This window comes from Anser brachyrhynchus (genome assembly GCF_964034855.1).
Source record: "Anser brachyrhynchus genome assembly, chromosome: 21".
In the NCBI taxonomy this organism is placed as follows: Eukaryota; Metazoa; Chordata; class Aves; order Anseriformes; family Anatidae; genus Anser; species Anser brachyrhynchus.
In genome coordinates this window covers 3,959,130-3,977,341 of record NC_137714.1, presented here as the reverse complement: position 1 = coordinate 3,977,341, position 18,212 = coordinate 3,959,130, and the positions used below count along the sequence as shown (strand labels likewise).

The following is an 18,212-nucleotide window of genomic DNA, read 5'->3' as shown; positions in this document are numbered from 1 at the left end:
GGGGGGGTGGGGGTGGGCGCGGGCGGTGCCGGGAGAGGGGCGGTGGCGGCGCAAGATGGCGGGGTGCTGCGCGGGGCTGTGCTGCTGCTGCTGCCCGCGGTGCTGCGGCGAGCGGGAGAGCCGCACCCCTGAGGAGCTGGTACGGCCGCTGCCCCTGCCCCGCGGGGCTCCCCGCCTCAGTCTCTGGCGCCGCAGCCCCCGCTGTCCCGGTCCCCCAAAGCACCGTTGTTGGCCTCAGCTCCCGCTGGGCCTGGCAGCGCAGCCCCTGCTCCCAGCACCTCAGGCGGTGCTGCGCCTCCTGCCCGCCTCGGGGCTCGCCCTGCCCGGCTCAGCACCGCTCCTGCTGGGGGAGCGGGGTGCGGGGGCAGGGGCAGCGCCCAGCTGCCCGGAGCGGGGTAACGCTGCCTGTGCAAGTCTCTTGTCCTGTGCTCCTGTGACTTGATGTGAAGGAAGGGGGGACGTGGGCTTGGCACGCTGCTTTACATCCATGCAGCGGCCCTTCACAACATAGTAACGTAATATATTCGTGCTGAAGGGCAAGCTTTAAGGTAAGGCCCAATATATAGTCACCCCAAAGTAAGAGGTGATCTGGTAAATCACACCCAAGTTTTACAACCATCAGTGGGCGAAGCCTTCCCTGATTTTAGCTTTGCTACCAGTGTTTGTGAGTGCCAGTGTATGCATTCATTTCCCTGATGTTTTTTCATTCCCATGTTCTTTGTTTTGTAGACAATCCTAGGAGAAACTCATGAAGAGGAAGATGAGATCCTTCCACGCAAAGACTATGAGGTGGGAAGTTAACTGGTACCAGCTTGTGAAACTGACGTGGCAAGAACTGCAGACAGGTTTTGATCTGTTTGAATTTACAATGGGGTAGGCATTTAACTTGCATCACTGTAGCTAGGTTGTATTGGTACCAACAGAAATACCAGGAGCTGTTGTGCTTGCAAACACCTGTTGCTTATCATTTGATGGTGGCGTTTGTAGATTAATGCCTAGTGCTCTGAGTTTGCTGCCCAAGTCAGACTCTATTGAGAAAATGGATTTTCTGAATCTGTTACGTTGTTCCCCCATTTTAACATGAGTTTACAGGCTCTTGTGGTCCTATGTCATTGTGACCGTGAAAAAACATCTGTAACTAGTTGGTCATTGTTGCTTTACTGCTGTCTGTGGTGTCATGCTGGCTCAAAGCAGATCTTATCTATCACATCCTGATTCTTACAGGAGACTTTTAATTTTTATGTGTCTGTATGGTGGCCCTGAGCTGTTCAGAGCAGTTGCTCTCAGCATGGGTGTCGCCAAGTTGTTGCTGTTTGTTTTAACACCAACCTGTTACCCTTTGGCTTGAAAAGGGGAAGCTGATGTGGGTAGAAGCTAACGGTACTTCGTGCCTACAATGGGGCAACTATTACTTTTAATTTTCTCCTGTGATGAGGTTCAGAACCGGTGCTGCCTGTCTGGAAAGGAACTCATTTCTAGCACTCTTGCTGTAGTGAAGGATTAGATTTCATGTTATCCCCTGCACTGTCAAATTGGACACGCTTGAAATCTAAATCTGTACATTGTGACTTTAACTTAAAGTTGTATTAATCACTGGTTTAGTTCTTTCTCGTCCTTGGCAGTGAATTTTGGTCTGTTCTTTCACTTCCCAATTCTCCGAGTCAGCCTCTACTGGAAATATTTAAATGAAGTTGTTTACGGAAGTTCTTCTCTTACAATTGTTTGCCAAACCTGCTGTGGGGTTGTAATGACTTCTGTAATCTTTAACAAGGCCTTCTGCCCATAGCATTTTGCCCAGTCTGTAGCAGATGATTCTCTTACATTGCCCTTTTGGCATTCTTCCAGAGCTTGGATTATGATCGCTGTATCAATGACCCGTACCTGGAAGTTTTGGAGAGCATGGACAACAAGGTAAGATTTTTTTTTTCTTTCAGTGGCTTGAGAGCTAAAGCTGTAGAAATACCTTCCGCTACGGGAAGTTTATTTTTTTCTTCTTTATGGTAGAAATTCTCTAATTTTTTTGATGAAAAGAGTAAAAATAAGCGTAGAGATTGTAGCTCCCAGCATCTGTTCTGATCCTCACTTTCGGAGTGAATGGGGTGTTAAGCACTTCCATCTCTCTGCTTTCAGTTTGCTGTTGTCAAAGCACTTCCATCTCTCTGTTTTCAGTTTGCTGTTGTCACTATGTTCTGTTGATTTATCCCTATAGCTGTAATTCACTTGTGGAGCCCAAATCCACCTTTACCTGGTTTCTCTTTGTATGTTGCTTTGACTTGGCTTTTTAAAAATCCTTTTCGTACACAGAAAGCACGGAAGTATGAAGCAGTGAAATGGGTGATGGTTTTCGCCATTGGAGTCTGCACAGGACTGGTAAGCGTCATGGTGTTTGGGGAATGAAGGCACTTCCCGACACTAGGCAGGGATAATTTAGAAGTCAGTGGCAAAAGAGAAGAGAGGAGATACCATTCGCTGTCACGAAGTGGAGAGCTTAGTAGTTGGAGGTGGCTTTTGGGAATTACAGCATGTTGCTGATAGATTATTTTCCAGGAGGACTTTTTTTTGCTTTCCTTTCAGATCTTGCTGTGTTTTCTTTGCATAGTATTCTGGCAAATTCTTTAATTCTGTGTACAGGAAAACTTGTCCAAAGTTAGCGGTTAATCCAACAGGATGCCAGCTTACAGTTGAGCTGTGTTTGTTCTGTTTGGCAATACTTTCTTCACTGTACATGCTTGAAAACTAGTTTCGCTGACTGTATGCCTCAGTTAAAGTTAGCTTTTTTCCTGTATCCTGAAGTACGTTTTGGGTGTTTTAAAAAAAAAAAAAAAAAGTCTACCAGTTTAGTATCCTGAAGTATATCTCTTCAGGAATAATTCTGGGATGGATCTGTCCAAGTGAGAACAAGGGAGGCAGAAGATCTGAGCTTTGTAAGCTACTTTACTCTGAACAGTGCTCTTGATTTCCTTTTCCTTTGTCCTCCCTCATGCATACCTCATGGTAGGGCTTGCTAGGAGGTGGTCAATGGTACGTGTATGTAGTAATTTCTGATGACAGGTCTGTCTTTTTTCCATAGGTGGGCCTCTTTGTGGATTTCTTCGTGCGACTCTTTACCCAGATCAAGTTCCGGGTAGTACAGAGCTGTATCTTTTACCTAGCATTTGGTGTCCGGTTAGACTTGAGTGACCTTTTTCTTTCTGTTGCTCAGAACAGCTGACTCGTAGACATCTGCTGTCATTCACATGGTTGATTAATCAAGTTTTCAACTTGCTTATGTAATTCAGCTCTCGAAACCAAGGAAGTGGTTCGAATATCAATATATGGACAAAGGCTAATCCCTGAAAGAACGACTGGTTTCTCTTCCTTGTATGTTAACTCTGAGCTCTGAAAAGGAGACCTGTCTTGATGGGTTGTGTCATCTGTCCTGGCTGGGGTAGGAAGCACAAACTTTGCTCCTGATGCCCGTGGGCCCCCCAGACAGTGCCAAATGATTGTGTGTTGGTGGGAAGAATGTCGTTTCTTTCCTTGACCCTCTCTGCAGCAGTGGAAGAATGCACAGAGAAAGGCTGTCTTGCCTTGTCTTTGCTGGAGCTGCTGGGGTTCAACCTGACCTTTGTTTTTCTTGCAAGTCTTCTGGTCCTCATCCAAGTAAGATTTAAGTTTGCTGCTGCTCTTTACGTAGGCTTCCTTTGCTCTCCTGTGGTCCTGGACATGAAGTTTCCTTCTTGTCCATAGCACTTACTGCCCGAAGGCATTGTACCAACTTCAGAGTGCTAATTGATTTAGCTAAACAGTGTTTCTCATTCCCTTGCTGTGCTCTCCGACTGCGATATTGTCAGTCAGCTATGAAGTCAATGCAAGACAGCGTCAGTGTTTTCCTTTCTGCAGCCTGTGGCAGCTGGATCAGGAATTCCTGAAATTAAGTGCTACCTCAATGGGGTAAAAGTTCCAGGGGTTGTGCGGCTCCGGACAGTGGTGTGCAAAGCTATGGGAGTGCTCTTCAGTGTGGCAGGAGGTAAGAAGTGCTGCAGTGTCTTCGTCTTTTTGGGGTAAGGAATCACCGAAGGGGGAGAAATGAAGGGGAAGGGCGTGGAAAGTTTCTCTTTCGTTCCAGTGAAATGATTTTGGGCTGGAGCCAGGTTGTGAGCCCTGGATACATACAGGGAGTAGAAAAGTAGATAAGGCAGATGGATCAGGACTATCAGGGGAACAGATACTTTACTAGGTGGTCTAGTCAGAAGCGGCTCTTTGTGGCTCAGTCCAAGAAGGAGACCTGAGAATTCTCCAGAATGCATCATGTAGAGTAACCTGAAGGCTGTGCTGTAGGCAGAAGGGCATGGTAACCTGGAGAGTTCAGAGTCCTTTAAACAACAGTTTTTGAATACTTCCACCCACTTGGAGTGCAAAGTCTGTGCAAGTCTGTTCACAAACATCTGGGGGGGACACGGGCCAGCAGCTCTCTTCACCTTGAGAGGAGAGGGCGTAGCTGCCTGAACTCAGCTGAGGTTTTGGAAATTACCGAGATACTTTTATGGCCTGGTACAGGGAGGTTGTGCTATGCCAGGGGAGTGGTGAGCTGATCTCCTGCCGTTGTCAGCAGGGGAGAGGGTGGGGAGCATGCTGTCTCATCAGTCCTGTTTTTCCAGGTCTTTTTGTTGGGAAGGAGGGCCCAATGATCCACAGTGGTGCTGTCGTAGGTGCAGGTTTGCCACAGGTTAGTGCTGGCCTGGGTCACTGAGATGGGTGAGCTCTGGAGGCCGTTTATCCCTTTCCTGACTGAAATGCAGCGTTGCATTGGGTTGCCTCTTGGCCACAGTGCTGAGTACCACGCCTTTGCTTGACTACCATCCTTGGTCTCCTGCGGATGCCTACTCATAGCTCAGTTTGTTGCTAGAGGAGTACAGGGTGTTGGTATGTCTGTGCTAAGTGGGGCAGAAAAGAAAATGATTCTGTCTCCCACTGAGGTGGGAGTAGAGCTAAACATCTCTTGTAAGCCAAGAGCAAACTGCAGAAGATTGCGTAGAGACCAGCAGTTCACACCACTGCTTTGTAAGAGTACTGTGAGGAGAAAGTTTCCATCTCCCGTGTTCCTAAAGCTTTGCTTTCTGTGCAGTTCCAGAGCATCTCTTTGAGGAAGATCCAGTTTAACTTCCTGTATTTCCGCAGTGACAGGTACTGTAGCCAGGAGGGGGAGGGGAGGAAAAGGGGAGAGAGAGGGTGGTGAATGAGCAGACTTCCTCGGGAGGAGGGTGGCTGCCTGGGATGAATCAGGTTTTTTTCAGTTTCTGTCTAGTACCTTGCAGTCTCATTCTGCTGGAGGACAGCACCAGGATACATAACTTGATTCTTCCATGCTACCCTTAAGGGATCCCGTCTTTGGTCTCCATGTTCATTGATGTTCTCTTGTACTGCTCAGCAAATCTCTACCCATTTAAAACCTTTAATCTGGATGGTTAAATGGCGTCGTTGTTGGTAACAAGCTCAGTTATGCACCTGGTACGAACAAGATAGGCTCCAGAGAAGGCTGGTCCACCTGCAAGTGAACAAGAGCTTGTCCTTCCCTCTCTGGAATTCTTTCAAGTGATGCTGGAGCACCGTGGTTTGGGATGTTTCCTCGTATGCGTAGCAGTCACGTAGTGCCACGGTGCTTTGCCCTGTATTGGTAATCTAGAGAGAGCATATGCTGCTGCAACAACTTACTGAAAAAATCACATCTGCAGTGGCCAGTTCTTCTCGCAGCTGTCACTCATGTATCTGTGGGATATATCAATAAACGGAAATGGTCCCTTACTTTGCAGAATCTAAGCATGTTCACAACTCTTTGCGAAGCTGACGTTGTTTTCCTCTTCAGGGATAAAAGGGACTTTGTATCTGCTGGAGCTGCTGCAGGGGTTGCAGCTGCCTTTGGAGCCCCAATTGGGGGTACTCTTTTCAGCTTGGAAGAAGGTTCCTCCTTCTGGAATCAGGGACTTACATGGAAAGTGGTAAGTAATGACTCTGGCTCTTTCTGTTTCTCTTTGAGCTGCACCTTGGGGAGGACTTATCTGTGAGGGCATTTGCATTATCCTGTGTCTCCTGCCCTGCCCTGGTAGGGAAGAGATTGCCTTCTCTATCAGTGCCCCAGAATTACTACAGATCAAGAGCAGAGGTGAATCTGGTACTATCTAGAACTGCCGGATAACTCTGTAGGTGGTAGATTTATTGTACCTGAAAGAAAAGGTTTTTGTACCTGGACCTTTGCAGCCCAGTTCTTTGGGAGCAGACAGAATTAAGCAGGTGCTGGACTTCTTTCTGCTGTCCTCTGCCTTGGGGAGCTGTATTGCAGCAATGCCCTGTGCCTTCTAGTTACGGATTTCTCTGCCTCGTGCTTACTTTCATGATGTAGATGGTTTTTCGATGAATGTATCACATCTCATGATGCTTCTGGCATTTCTCATGCCAAATGTCATGTTGATGGGATTCATCTAGTCTACTCTTTCACAGCAGGGATGAAATGAGCGAGGGATTTGCCAAAATTGCAGCTCTGTCTGAGCCAACGAAGACTTCAATTGCAACTCCAAACAAGCTGTGTTAGTGCCTTGTAATTGATTTCTAACTACAAATTAGCATCTGTGACAAAAAAAAAAAAGCCACTGCAGGAAATACTGGGTGAAATTCCTGACTCTTCTTGTGAGAGAAGCCAGATCAGATAGAGTAGTGCGTTCTGGCCCTGCTCTCTTCTGCAGCAGGGAGTGGGCACTAAAACCGCAGTAGGACTGTTTTCGTAAAGCTTGATGTTCCATAAGCTTGATGTTCACGTAGCTTGATGTCCGTTGTCATAAATGCTTTGATCACATTGAACCATAAGTCTCAAGGAAGAGTCTTAATTTGGGGAGTTTTTATTTCTTCTAATTTTTCAACTTCCTTAGCTTTTCTGTTCCATGGCTGCCACCTTCACCCTGAATTTCTTCCGCTCTGGGATTCAGTTTGGAAGTTGGGGATCTTTCCAGCTCCCTGGGCTGCTCAACTTTGGGGAGTTTAAGGTAAGATTTAGTGCTATTATTTTTCCCCCTTCAATCTCCTGTCAGTTCAGTGTTTTTCTGGTTTTGTGGTTACATGCTTGTATTTGAGTAGTTGATGTTTAGCAGGAACATGTTAGTAACCTATGGCAGTGGTGTTCTGCTATGGTCATTGCTGCTGAAAGTCTCCTGCTATCAAGACAGAAAGAAGTGTTGGTAGGAAATTGCAATGACTAATGCTTTTCTTACATTTTTTTGCATGTAGTGCTCTGAGTCTGATAAGAAATGCCACCTCTGGACAGCTGTGGACTTGGGGTTCTTCATTCTGATGGGGTTCATAGGAGGCCTTCTTGGAGCCACCTTCAACTGCTTAAACAAGAGGCTCGCCAAGTACCGCATGCGAAATGTGCATCCGAAACCAAAGCTGGTCAGGTATTTGTGCTTTCTTGAGTTTGTGCGGGTGTGTCTGATCTGTGTTCAGTGCCCCAGTGCAAATGCATTGATCTGGAAGACCAGTGGGAGGGGCTGGTGGAAAACCTGTTCCTATTTGTTATTGAAATCAAAAATGAAGCATCCATGGAACTTAAATGAACACCAGAAACCAGATGTTACAATCTCTCTACATTTCTTTAATTATTATGGTGTTATAAGGAAAGCTGTAACCCTCTTACAATGGCTATGAAGAGAGCTCTTTATCATAGTGGCTACAGCTGAGCAAACTGGAGCTTCGTCTCCATGCAGGATTTTTGTCTTGTCCAAACAGATGTGGAAAGAATAGCTGAATCCAGCTTTTTTACATTATTATTATCTCGGATAATTAAATCCACAACTGAGCTCTGTGGTATTTAGAGAATTGCCATGTAATTCTGGAAAATAATGTCTGATGTAGACAGAATTCCTAAATAAGAAGCTCATTTAAAAAAAAAGTATTTCAGTAGCTAGAAAAGAAATATGAAAGACTATGCATCAGCCTGTCCAGTTCTGTCTAGACGAGATAGACTTTTTACCCTGTAAAAATACAGAGAGCATCGTTTCCATGTGAACAGTCTCGTCACCAAACCCTGCCCTTCAGGTTTTTATATGTGACTGTGTTCTGAGAGCAGAAATAGCGCCGTTTTGGGGCAGGCAATGAAAAAGGGAAGTTAACTTAATCCTGGCAACTGAGCCATAATTCAACTTGACTTGCAAGCTCCCCTGCTTCAAATATTAAGCTGCTGTGACTGCTGCTTCTTAGAACCATTTAAAAGTTGTGAAGGGGCTGGACTGGGTTACAGGTCTGAGTGCAGCTTCAGCGTATGGTTTCTGCTGTGTGCTTGCAGAGTCTTGGAGAGCCTGCTGGTGTCGCTGACTACCACGGTCGTAGTCTTTGTAGCCTCCATGGTTCTGGGGGAATGCCGGCAGATGTCTTCCACCAGTCACAGTGGCAATGACACTTTGAGCGTGCAGGTGAGGAATCTTCCATGAAGATTGTATGTCTCCTTCATATTGTTCCTCCCTTCAGAGGAGCACAGGCAAGTATTGAGCCTTGATGGCATGCAGTACCCACAGAGAACTTGAGTTAAAACCTATGGACATTTGTAGGACCTTAAAGTAACAACGAAAGCTGCGCTTTGTGCTTCTGTAGTTTGACAAAGCAGCTCAGACTGTGAATCAGGGAGCCTAATGTCTGCTATTGATATTTTGGTCTGAATATGTCAAACTGTGGGCGGACACCGTATACAGAAGGGTTACTCCTGTTCTGCACAAAGGCTAACATAGCAGGGAGTGGATTTTAACTGTTCATGTCCTTTGTGTCCTGCATCAGGGTATGTCAGAGGATGTGAATTCAAGCATCAAAACTTTTTTCTGCCCAAATGAAACCTACAATGACATGGCCACACTCTTCTTCAACCCTCAGGAGTCAGCTATCCTGCAGCTCTTCCACCAAGATGGTGAGTAGCTAGCAGACAATGCCTCATGCCATCCTCAGGCTTCAGAGCTTCATCTTGCTTGAAACAGTTTTGTTAAATGGACCACAAAGCTAACAGCCTCTTCAAGCCTTTATGGCTCAAGAGGACTGCTGGTACAACAGCTTAGCGTCCCCTCTCTGGGAAGAAAGGCCTGCTTTTCCTTTTTTTCCACTTATTCAGTGTTTTCATGTGTGTTTGGACTGGAAGACTGTTTTGAGATGGGTCTGCTGTGAGCTGAGGGGTGGATGGTGTGAGACTTACCATCTGTCCAGCAGGCCTTTTCCCCTCTAGTCATGATTCTTCTTGTGTTACAGGTACTTTCAGCCCAGTCACACTCTCCTTGTTCTTCCTTCTCTATTTCTTACTTTCCTGCTGGACATACGGGATCTCTGTGCCCAGTGGTCTCTTTGTGCCATCACTGCTTTGTGGGGCTGCCTTCGGACGCCTGGTCGCCAACCTCCTCAAAAGGTGCATTGAGTGTGTGTGAGAGATGTGCTGCAAATGCATGCTGACCTCTCAGTCAGGTTATTCTAATCTCGGGGCTGTGTCTTGCCCTAGCTACATCGGCCTGGATCACATCTACTCAGGAACCTTTGCACTGATCGGAGCAGCAGCATTCCTGGGAGGAGTGGTCCGGATGACAATTAGCCTGACTGTCATCCTAATTGAATCCACCAATGAGATCACCTATGGGCTCCCGATAATGATCACCCTCATGGTGAGTGCAGGGTCTTGGCTCTAGCTTCTTGAACATGTACTAGTTGTAAATCTCTTCCTTTCAGGGCAGTGATGAGCCAAGAAGTCTTGTATTTGGATCAACAACTCAGTACACCCTCTGTTTGTTCTGCAGGTAGCCAAGTGGACAGGAGACTTTTTCAACAAAGGCATCTATGACATCCATGTGAACTTGCGAGGCGTACCTCTCCTGGAGTGGGAAACAGAGGTGGAAATGGATAAGTAAGGCTGCTCCTCTTGGCAGGACTGTGGGTTAGAGTTTGTCATAGGGTTCTTGGCTCAGAAAGGAATGCTGTAATGGGGGGATGATGCGTCATGTCCAATGAACCTGGCTGCACCAACTGCTGTGAGAAGAGCTGAAAGTTGTGCATCAGGCCTGCAGCAGGAAAGAGGTGCCTGGAGCCCTTGCTGGGGAGGAGTGGACAGGTGGAGATCAGAGAAACGAATTTGTGAGGCTTGGGAAGAAGCTTGATATGAAGCATGGAGCAATCTTGGGCTTTTCTGTTTCCTCAGACTACGAGCAAGTGACATCATGGAACCCAACCTGACTTACGTCTACCCCCACACCCGTATTCAATCCCTTGTTAGCATCTTGCGCACAACGGTTCATCATGCCTTCCCTGTCGTGACTGAGAACCGGGGCAATGAGAGGGAGTTCATGAAGGGAAATCAGCTGATAAGTAACAACATCAAATTCAAGGTAAGAAGTTGATTGTTCAGTAGGCTGAAAGGGTAAAGAGCTTGGTTGTGCAGGTAGAAGGTCCCTTCCTTTATTATCATAGAATCATTCAGATTGGAAAAGACCTTTAAGAATCATCTAGTCCAACCTTTAACCTGTACTGACAATTTTAATGTTGTCAATGCAGGATTCAGATCAGACATGAGCAATTACTAAAATACAGAGTTTTCAGAAATGCAATTTCATTCTGTTCTCCTGGTTATGACAAAGGCAGAACAGTGGTCTGCGTTAGTATAGAAGCAAAACTGAACAGGACTTCAAGTAACCAGTTTAGTATAGAGGTGGATAAATCTTGGATTCAGCACTGAAGTACTGAACCCACTCTTGAGATCAAGAATGGTTGCCTAACTGCTTCTCTCCTTCACGGGAGGGGGAATGGGGAGAATGCTTTAACTTCCTGGGAAACTTGAAATTTAAGGTTGGAATAAGCCACGTGTTTGTGGCATACCTGTGCTCTAGCAAAAAGGGTGCCTGACTTCCTAAATTGCAGATTTCCTGCCAAAGGAGAGTACAGTCCTACTAGCTATTCTTACAACTACTGCGACAGCGCTAAGGAACACTTTATCTGGTGATTGAAAGCTACAAAAAATAATTTACAGTTAGTTACTCTTTGCTAATTGTTGACCTGCTTAATGGGTATCTGAAAATTGTTGTATCTAGAAATCTAGCATTCTCACCCGAGCTGGAGAGCAGCGCAAACGGAGTCAGTCCATGAAGTCCTACCCTTCAAGTGAGTTGCGTAACATGTGTGACGAGCACATAACAACGGAGGAGCCACCAGAGAAGGAGGATTTGCTACAACAGATGCTAGAGAGAAGGTGAGTTACTGGTAGAAACAAAGGTAGGGAAACAGGGTATTTCTTAACATTGGGATGTGTTGTGATGCTTTGTTCAGTCCTTGTTATTTCATATGCTGGAGGAAACGGTACAAGTATCCATGTTTTCAGGAGAAGTAACTTGTCAGTACCCATCAGCCAGTGCTGGGACCTAAACCTGTGCCTGAGTCCTGGGCTAATGACTTGATGACTCAATTGTTAAATTTCCATCAAACACCTGCCCAAAAAGTATTTCCTGGAGAGGATAGAATACCTGGGGAAATGACTTGTCTTTAGAAATTAGTGCCCTCTTGTCCGCAAAAACCTGAGGGCTCTGCAGAGCTCACTCTCTAAAAGAGAAGAGCTAATGACCTTGTTACCATACTACTTAATACCATCTTTCTGGTAACTGGGCTGAGTCACTGGACTTTTACTGCAGTTATTTCACGCAAAAGCCCAGTGTAGTTAATCAGTTTCTAACCTCCTGATTGTGACATGTACAGGTGAAGTTATGACCTGACACTCTATCACATGCTTCAGCTGTTACTAGAATCTGAGTAATTTGGCACTGAAAATTGCTTCAGTAGCAAGTGATCTGAAACTGAGAGTTAGGAGACTGTCTCCATTTTACTGCTTGTATAATGGCACTTGACTGTTCTCTGATAGTTTGCTTGGAGAAAAGGCTTGCTTGTCTCTAGAAAGAATCCCTGAAATATTCTGGAGAAGGTTGCAAAGAGATGAAATAGCTGTTGGTTTGGAGGCTGGTGTGTGTGTCTCGTTAGGTTTAAGTGACTTACAATATGTATTCAATCTGTTGCAGATATACGCCTTACCCCAATCTGTACCCTGACCAGTCTCCCAGTGAAGAGTGGACTATGGAGGAACGCTTCAGACCTCTGACCTTCCATGGCTTGATCTTGCGTTCGCAGCTGGTCACCCTCCTTGTCAGGGGAGTTTGTTACTCCGAGAGCCAGTCAGTAAGTCTGCCTAATCTGGAGTTGTAGCAGACATCTCCACCCTCTGAGATAAGCAAGTTGGGGATGATATTTATAAGCTGCCATGAAGAATTCACCTATTTTTCCATTTTAAGGAATGCATCTTTGCTTTAAAAGCTGAAGGCAGGTAATGTGAATTCTCCCTTGCAGCTCTAGAAGAAAGAGAATGGAATTTCTGTTTAAGCAGCCCAAGGAAAAGAGAACAGCTACCACATTTGGGGAAAAAAAAGCAACAACCAACAGAGTGTGCATAAAGATGCAGTCCAAACTGGAGAATGGAGGGCAGATCTTAAATACAAACAGGGAAACCAGCAGCATATACTTTGTGTTCTTAATGTCATGTGCCAAGGTCTTCGGAGATTGGCAGCTGTAGTGCTAAGATCACTATGAGCATTTGTGTTTGAGGCCCAGCTTCCACAGTGCTATTTTGTTGCTGCTCTCCAGTGTTGAGTATAGATATTTCAGAGGTTGGAGAGTATATCCATAAATCTCTGAGCTCAGTGCTTGTATGGGTTTGCACTTCCATTGCTGAATTCTGAACAGAGATGTTAGGAATGCCTTTGCAGAAGTTTTGTGTGTGGGCGTGGGGGGTAGGCAGTCTGGGTAAGCACAGGGCGTTGGGAGGCATCATTTGCTGTGCTGCTTGCAGGCTGTTTACTCTCACGGAAGGCAACACATTGATTTGGTGGCATTTGTTTTAATTTCAGAGTGCAAGTCAGCCTCGTTTATCCCATGCAGAGATGTCAGAGGATTACCCTCGCTATCCAGATATCCATGACCTGGACCTCACGTTGCTGAATCCTCGCATGATAGTGGTAAGAGATGCACTGTGATGTGATAGTAAGACTCTGCCTGTCTACTTTAGCTTCCTTCTAGATTTGATGTCTGCCTGAGGGTGAATGGACTGGCAAACTTCTGGTATTTATTAGGAGTTCTTAACATTTCAGTGAATTAGAGCAGCTGTAGCAATTGCTTGTTAGTGATTCTTGGAACTACTGAAAATGCCTCTTGTAAATAACATCGTTATTTCTTCTTTCTTAGGATGTCACCCCATACATGAACCCGTCGCCCTTTGCTGTCTCTCCAAACACTCATGTGTCGCAAGTCTTTAACCTGTTCAGGACAATGGGACTCAGACATCTACCAGTTGTGAATGCAGTCGGAGAGGTAAGTCCGTATCTCAGTTTTGTCTTAGCTGAGTAAGGAAGCAGATGTGGTTTTTGCAATGCTTTCCCCTTTGAGAGAGTTGAGATCTGTTTTAACGTCAAACAGATACATTTTAATGGGATCAGAATGTGGTCTTAAGGCTCTGAAGCAGTTGATTGCTGTGACTTCATTACCATCCTTAATGTCCAAGTCTACTCCCCACCTTCACCCCAAAGGACAGGACACGCAGTCTGTCTCCTTTCTCAGGCTGGCAGCATGTGGAAGCTGTTACTGTCTTGCACCTTTTGACAGTCCTTGAGCTCATCAGAGGTCACTAATTTGGCTTCCCCTTTGACAGCTTTATTTGAGGCCAAGAGCAGGATTTCCTGAATGTTGGGCAGGAGGTTTTTCTTTTGGACATAAACTTGCATTCTGTTCTTACTCATAGGAGTAGAAAAATAAAGAAGCTTTTGAACGGTTTGTGCTTGATTCACTGTACTTATCTCTTTGCCATCTACAGTGCTCAGAAATAGTCAGTAGGTGTCAGTAACTTCCTACCAGCATAATGAGAAACTTTCCTTAAGCCTGAACAAGGAAGCAAAATCCTGATGATGATGATAATAGCCTGAGCTGGTCTTTCCTTATGAGGCAGCAATGCTTTTTTCTTTTTTTGCCTCTAGATGTTCCTAATAGTAGGTATGTGCTGGGAGAGTGGGGTGTCTGTTCTGGTGAAACTTGAGTTTGAACCCACTGTAACTCTGCATTGGTTGAGAAGTACTTGAAGGTTCTCACATGTGTTGTTTTTGGGTTGGAAAGTACAACAGCTCTACCACGCACGTCTCTTAGTGGCACATCTGTGATACTGACATATCATTTTTTTCCTTTTTTCTTCCTCTTTAAGATTGTTGGGATAATCACTCGACACAACCTGACCCACGAATTTCTGCAGGCAAGACTGAGACAACACTATCAGACCATTTGATGCCCCTGCCCCACTGCCGGTGTGGCTACCTCCCTCTTCCAAGCCTGCACACGCGCTCGCATTCTGCTTGGACCCCACAAGGCCCAAGACTTGCCGTTTGGCTTCTCACACGCATATCAAGCCTGGGGAGCTGGAAAACATCTTGCTAGCCAGAGAATTAGAGGAGCTGCCTGAGCCCGGAGCTGTTGACTGGTCTCAGGCACTTGGTTTGATCACTCTTGATCCAGGTTTTTTTTTTTTTTCCTGTGCGCCCAGCCTTTCATGAGATGTTGTCTTGACATTATACATTCTGCTTTTTTTTTTGAGGCTTGGACAAAAGAACCATCTAGCTCCACTGTGTCCTATGCAGAGAACTGCAGCATCTTTTCCGTGTCTACCTGTGCGTTTGTTTCCCTCTTCCTCCCTTGTTCCTGCAACTGTTGCCTTACTTGTGTGAGAGGGGGTTGCTGTCAAGGCTGAGAGGAGATAATGAAGTTTGCAGTTATCAAATAGCTGCTTTGCAGGATGGCTTTTCTCAAAAGTGGTATAAAAAGCCAATTCTTTGGAAATGCACATCTCTTTGTGGGTGTTCCCAGTTGCCCATATTTTTCCACTCTGGCTTTCTTTTTTTTCCTTTTTTTTCTACTCCTTACATGGGAGTGTCCTTGCTGTGACGTTTTTGACAACAGCTGACTTCGGAGAGCATCTCAGAGAATCAGGAGTTCTGAACAGTTCAATTTAATTTACTGTTTGGATTATAAATGTTCAATACTTTTGCAGAGCATCTCAGAGAAGGCGGCTTTCTTTTTCCCTCTTAGCTGTTGTTACTCTTGTCTCCCTGTAAGAGATTCTACTAAGGTACTCAACTTGTGGTACTCCACTTTGTCACTACCCTGACGCACCTGTATTTGTAGGCACGGTGTCCTTTCCAGCTATGGCCATAGACCAGGGAACCCCACTTCCTCAGAGCATGGAGAATTGTGGATTTCTGGAGGCAGTTGTAACTGATGCCCTGTCTCTGGTTTTCACTGAGTTACCTCCGTGTTGTGAGAGGAGCTGGCGTAACTTTAGGCTGCCATACAGGAAGGATACTTGGTGCTAGTAACTAGCAGGCAGGATTATACTGCAGCTTGATAAGTGGGGCTGTCTGGCTTTAAAAACTTGGATAATGTTTGCAGCTGCAACGGCCAAATGTCTGTAAGGGTAAAATCAGCACTTAGGAGCCAGTTGCAGCCAGTTCACTGCTTTAGCAGGTACCATCCTGGCCAGCACCTGTATTGTTCCAGCAGGCACCTGCCTTTGTGAGTTTTGCATACAGATAACCCCGAGTGGGAAGCCAGCGTTGTGCCTCTGGGGACTGCAGAGCTGATTGGCTTGATAAAGCACAGAGCATTCTCTCAGCCAAGAGACTGGGCTAAGTAACACGGGGAACGTATCCCAGGAAAGCTTCTGCACAGCCTCCAAGCACTCCTGTTAACCTGTTGTCTGCCATAAGGAGCTAGCTAGATGAGAGCTGCGGCAGAAGGGAATCAGACACTGTTCCATCTCCTGAAATCGGGAACTCACCTATGTTGAAAATTCTCCTGAATAAGCGTAGCAGAATTGTGCTCTTTCCTTGCGCGTCAAAACACTACTTCTGTTAGAGCAGTCTCTTTGTGGAAGCTGACTGTTGCAGGGCAGTGCTTTGCAAGCTGCTGACACCTGCTACAGATAGGGCTAGGAGGTTTTGTGCCCAGGGCACCAGCCATAGTCTTGATGTAGGGCTCTTTAAGTCACAGGGGCTCTTTAAACATTCATGTAGTCTTTGTAGTCCAGGTAGTTGTGGGACAGATGTGTTCTCTGGCTGTGTTTGCAATAAACACAGATGAGTCACTGAATGCTCTTGATTTCTGTCCTGCAGATGAGAGAAAACTTGGTCTTATGAGCAGTTCCTGAGGCAAAATTTTAGGGTGGAATTGATCCTTGTCGTACAGGGCATAGCACAGTTCAGCTAGAAAATTTTTTAGCAAAGCTGTTCGTAAGCACTTAGATTTATTTATTTTTAATCTTTTATTCCTCTCCATTGACATCTGGAGGCCTTGTTTTTTCTTTGTGTTCTTTCTCTCCTGCCTTCTTATTAGGCCTTCTTACTAGGAGAGGAATGGTGGATCTTTGTTTTCAGGAATGGATGTTACAGCATTTCCACAAAGGAAAGAATGGCTGTGGTACATGCACTAGCAGTTGTTGCAAGGGAAGCTGGATCCTTTGTTAAACATGGTGAGTGTCCAGGGCTTCTTGGGAAAGGACCTATGCTAAAGAGCAGAGAACACAATTCATTCTTTTTCTTACTGTGGAGCTTGCAACAACAGCTCGTCTCCGCCACTAAAGTTGTTTTGCTGGCTTCTGAATATCTTAGCTCTATTTCAGGTAAGGCATGCAAGCTCGTAAACTTTCTAGAGTAAAACAAAGGTGTTCTCCTAGAGCTAGTACCCACCTTGTGCCTTTCAATCTGAACTCCTTAGCTAGGACAGATGTAGCATTGTTCCTAGAGCACACAAGTCAGCATTGTCCTCTGCTTTTGACTTGCAAGTTGTTTCCCAGTTGGTAGGGTAAGGACGTTTTCTCTGGATAGACTGTGTAGCTGGTTTCTAAATGCCTGTGTTCCCTGAGCACTGGTTGTGCACTGAGCTGCCCCCAGGAACTTCCAGCACCCCTTTGCACTCCCTGAAGCTGGACTGTGGGTTTGAAATATGCTTCTGGTAACCTACCTTTCATTCAAAGGATTTGTGCTCTTGGGTAGTTACCAATTACAGGAATTCTGTTTGGGGATTTCAGATCCTTCTAGTGTGGAATTCACAATCCCATACTGTCAGAAAACCTCTCAAGAGTGCCCTCTCTCTGTGGTAAATCCTTTTCCTATTGCTTATGATGAGTGACTGCATGTGGAAGGTTCCTTCAGTCTGTGCACCTGAACCTGAGGTCCTTAGATTGTTGCCTTGAGCCAGTCATCTCCTGTTTTATTTGTGAACATGAGCTGCAGCAGTATATTTTGCTGTAGAATGTCTTACCCTTACTATTAAGGCCTGTAGTTAGGTGATCCAGGCAAGACAGAAAAATCTTGCTAAAGTTTGAGCACCAGCTGTGTTTCCCTGTGAGAGCTGGCTGTGAGCACTGTCTGCTCTGCCTGTGCATCTGTCTTATTCAGAACTTTCAGCTGGAAAACACGCCTGTGTCACTCCTTCGGTAAGGAATTTTTAACTAGTGATGGTGGGGGACCCTGTCGGCCTTTTTAAAGGGAAATCTGTGTGCAATCACTAGTTACGTAGTTTGCAGAAAGGAAGTTTCAAGTTCATGTGACACCTGGAGGTGCAGCATTTCACCTCTGACTGAAGACTGCTGCAAAGAGCCTTGAGTTGAATTAGTCCTGTTCTCACTTTGCTGGTCACTAAATTCCTTTCTAACAACGTGCTAGCTGCTTTTGTTCTGGCTACTTAGTGGTTTACCAAGAAACTTTTAGCATAGGTGCCTATAACCTTTTACTCAGAGCAACACTAAAGGAATAGTAACCAAGAACTGGATTAGTACTGATGGCAGAAGTTCGGGGTAATATGGGGCACTCTCCCTGCCTCATGTTTTCCTGTGCAGTGTTAATTATGCAGTTTTGAATTAACTTACTGTGAGCCATTCCAATGGTAGCAACTTACCTTTCCATTTGTTTTTTTTGCACTGTTTTTGTTATAAAATGATGTAAGCTAATTCCACAGTGTATATAAACTGTATTTTTTTTAAATTTGTATGAACATATTTTTATTTGAATTATGGCACTTGGGAAGTATTCATGTAACCATAACATGTCCGAGAGTAAAATGTTTGTGTGTCTCCTTCAGCACTTCAAGGCCTC

The 18,212-nt window shown here is 45.4% G+C and overlaps 1 protein-coding gene across 3 annotated transcripts; it reads left to right on the top strand.

Moving 5' to 3' along the window:
* The first annotated feature begins 2 nt into the window (after window positions 1-2).
* CLCN6 (chloride voltage-gated channel 6) lies at window positions 3-18,200 on the top strand. Of its 3 annotated transcripts, none has more exons than XM_080564551.1 (23): window positions 3-139; window positions 730-789; window positions 1,846-1,911; window positions 2,305-2,370; window positions 3,071-3,137; window positions 3,536-3,642; window positions 3,883-4,009; window positions 4,641-4,708; window positions 5,108-5,166; window positions 5,846-5,978; window positions 6,903-7,016; window positions 7,258-7,424; window positions 8,312-8,438; window positions 8,797-8,923; window positions 9,256-9,409; window positions 9,500-9,659; window positions 9,792-9,898; window positions 10,190-10,376; window positions 11,076-11,233; window positions 12,051-12,207; window positions 12,933-13,040; window positions 13,267-13,392; window positions 14,273-18,200. In XM_080564551.1, exons 1-23 carry the CDS (start codon window positions 56-58, stop codon window positions 14,351-14,353), a joined length of 2,610 nt encoding a protein of 869 aa, XP_080420677.1. In that variant the 5' UTR covers window positions 3-55; the 3' UTR covers window positions 14,354-18,200. The 3 variants fall into 3 exon arrangements, with proteins under 3 accessions (XP_080420677.1, XP_080420678.1, XP_080420679.1); XM_080564552.1 differs by lacking the exon at window positions 3-139 and adding an exon at window positions 146-548; XM_080564553.1 differs by lacking the exon at window positions 3-139 and adding an exon at window positions 146-548 and having other exon boundaries at window positions 730-845.
* The last annotated feature ends 12 nt before the right edge of the window (window positions 18,201-18,212 follow it).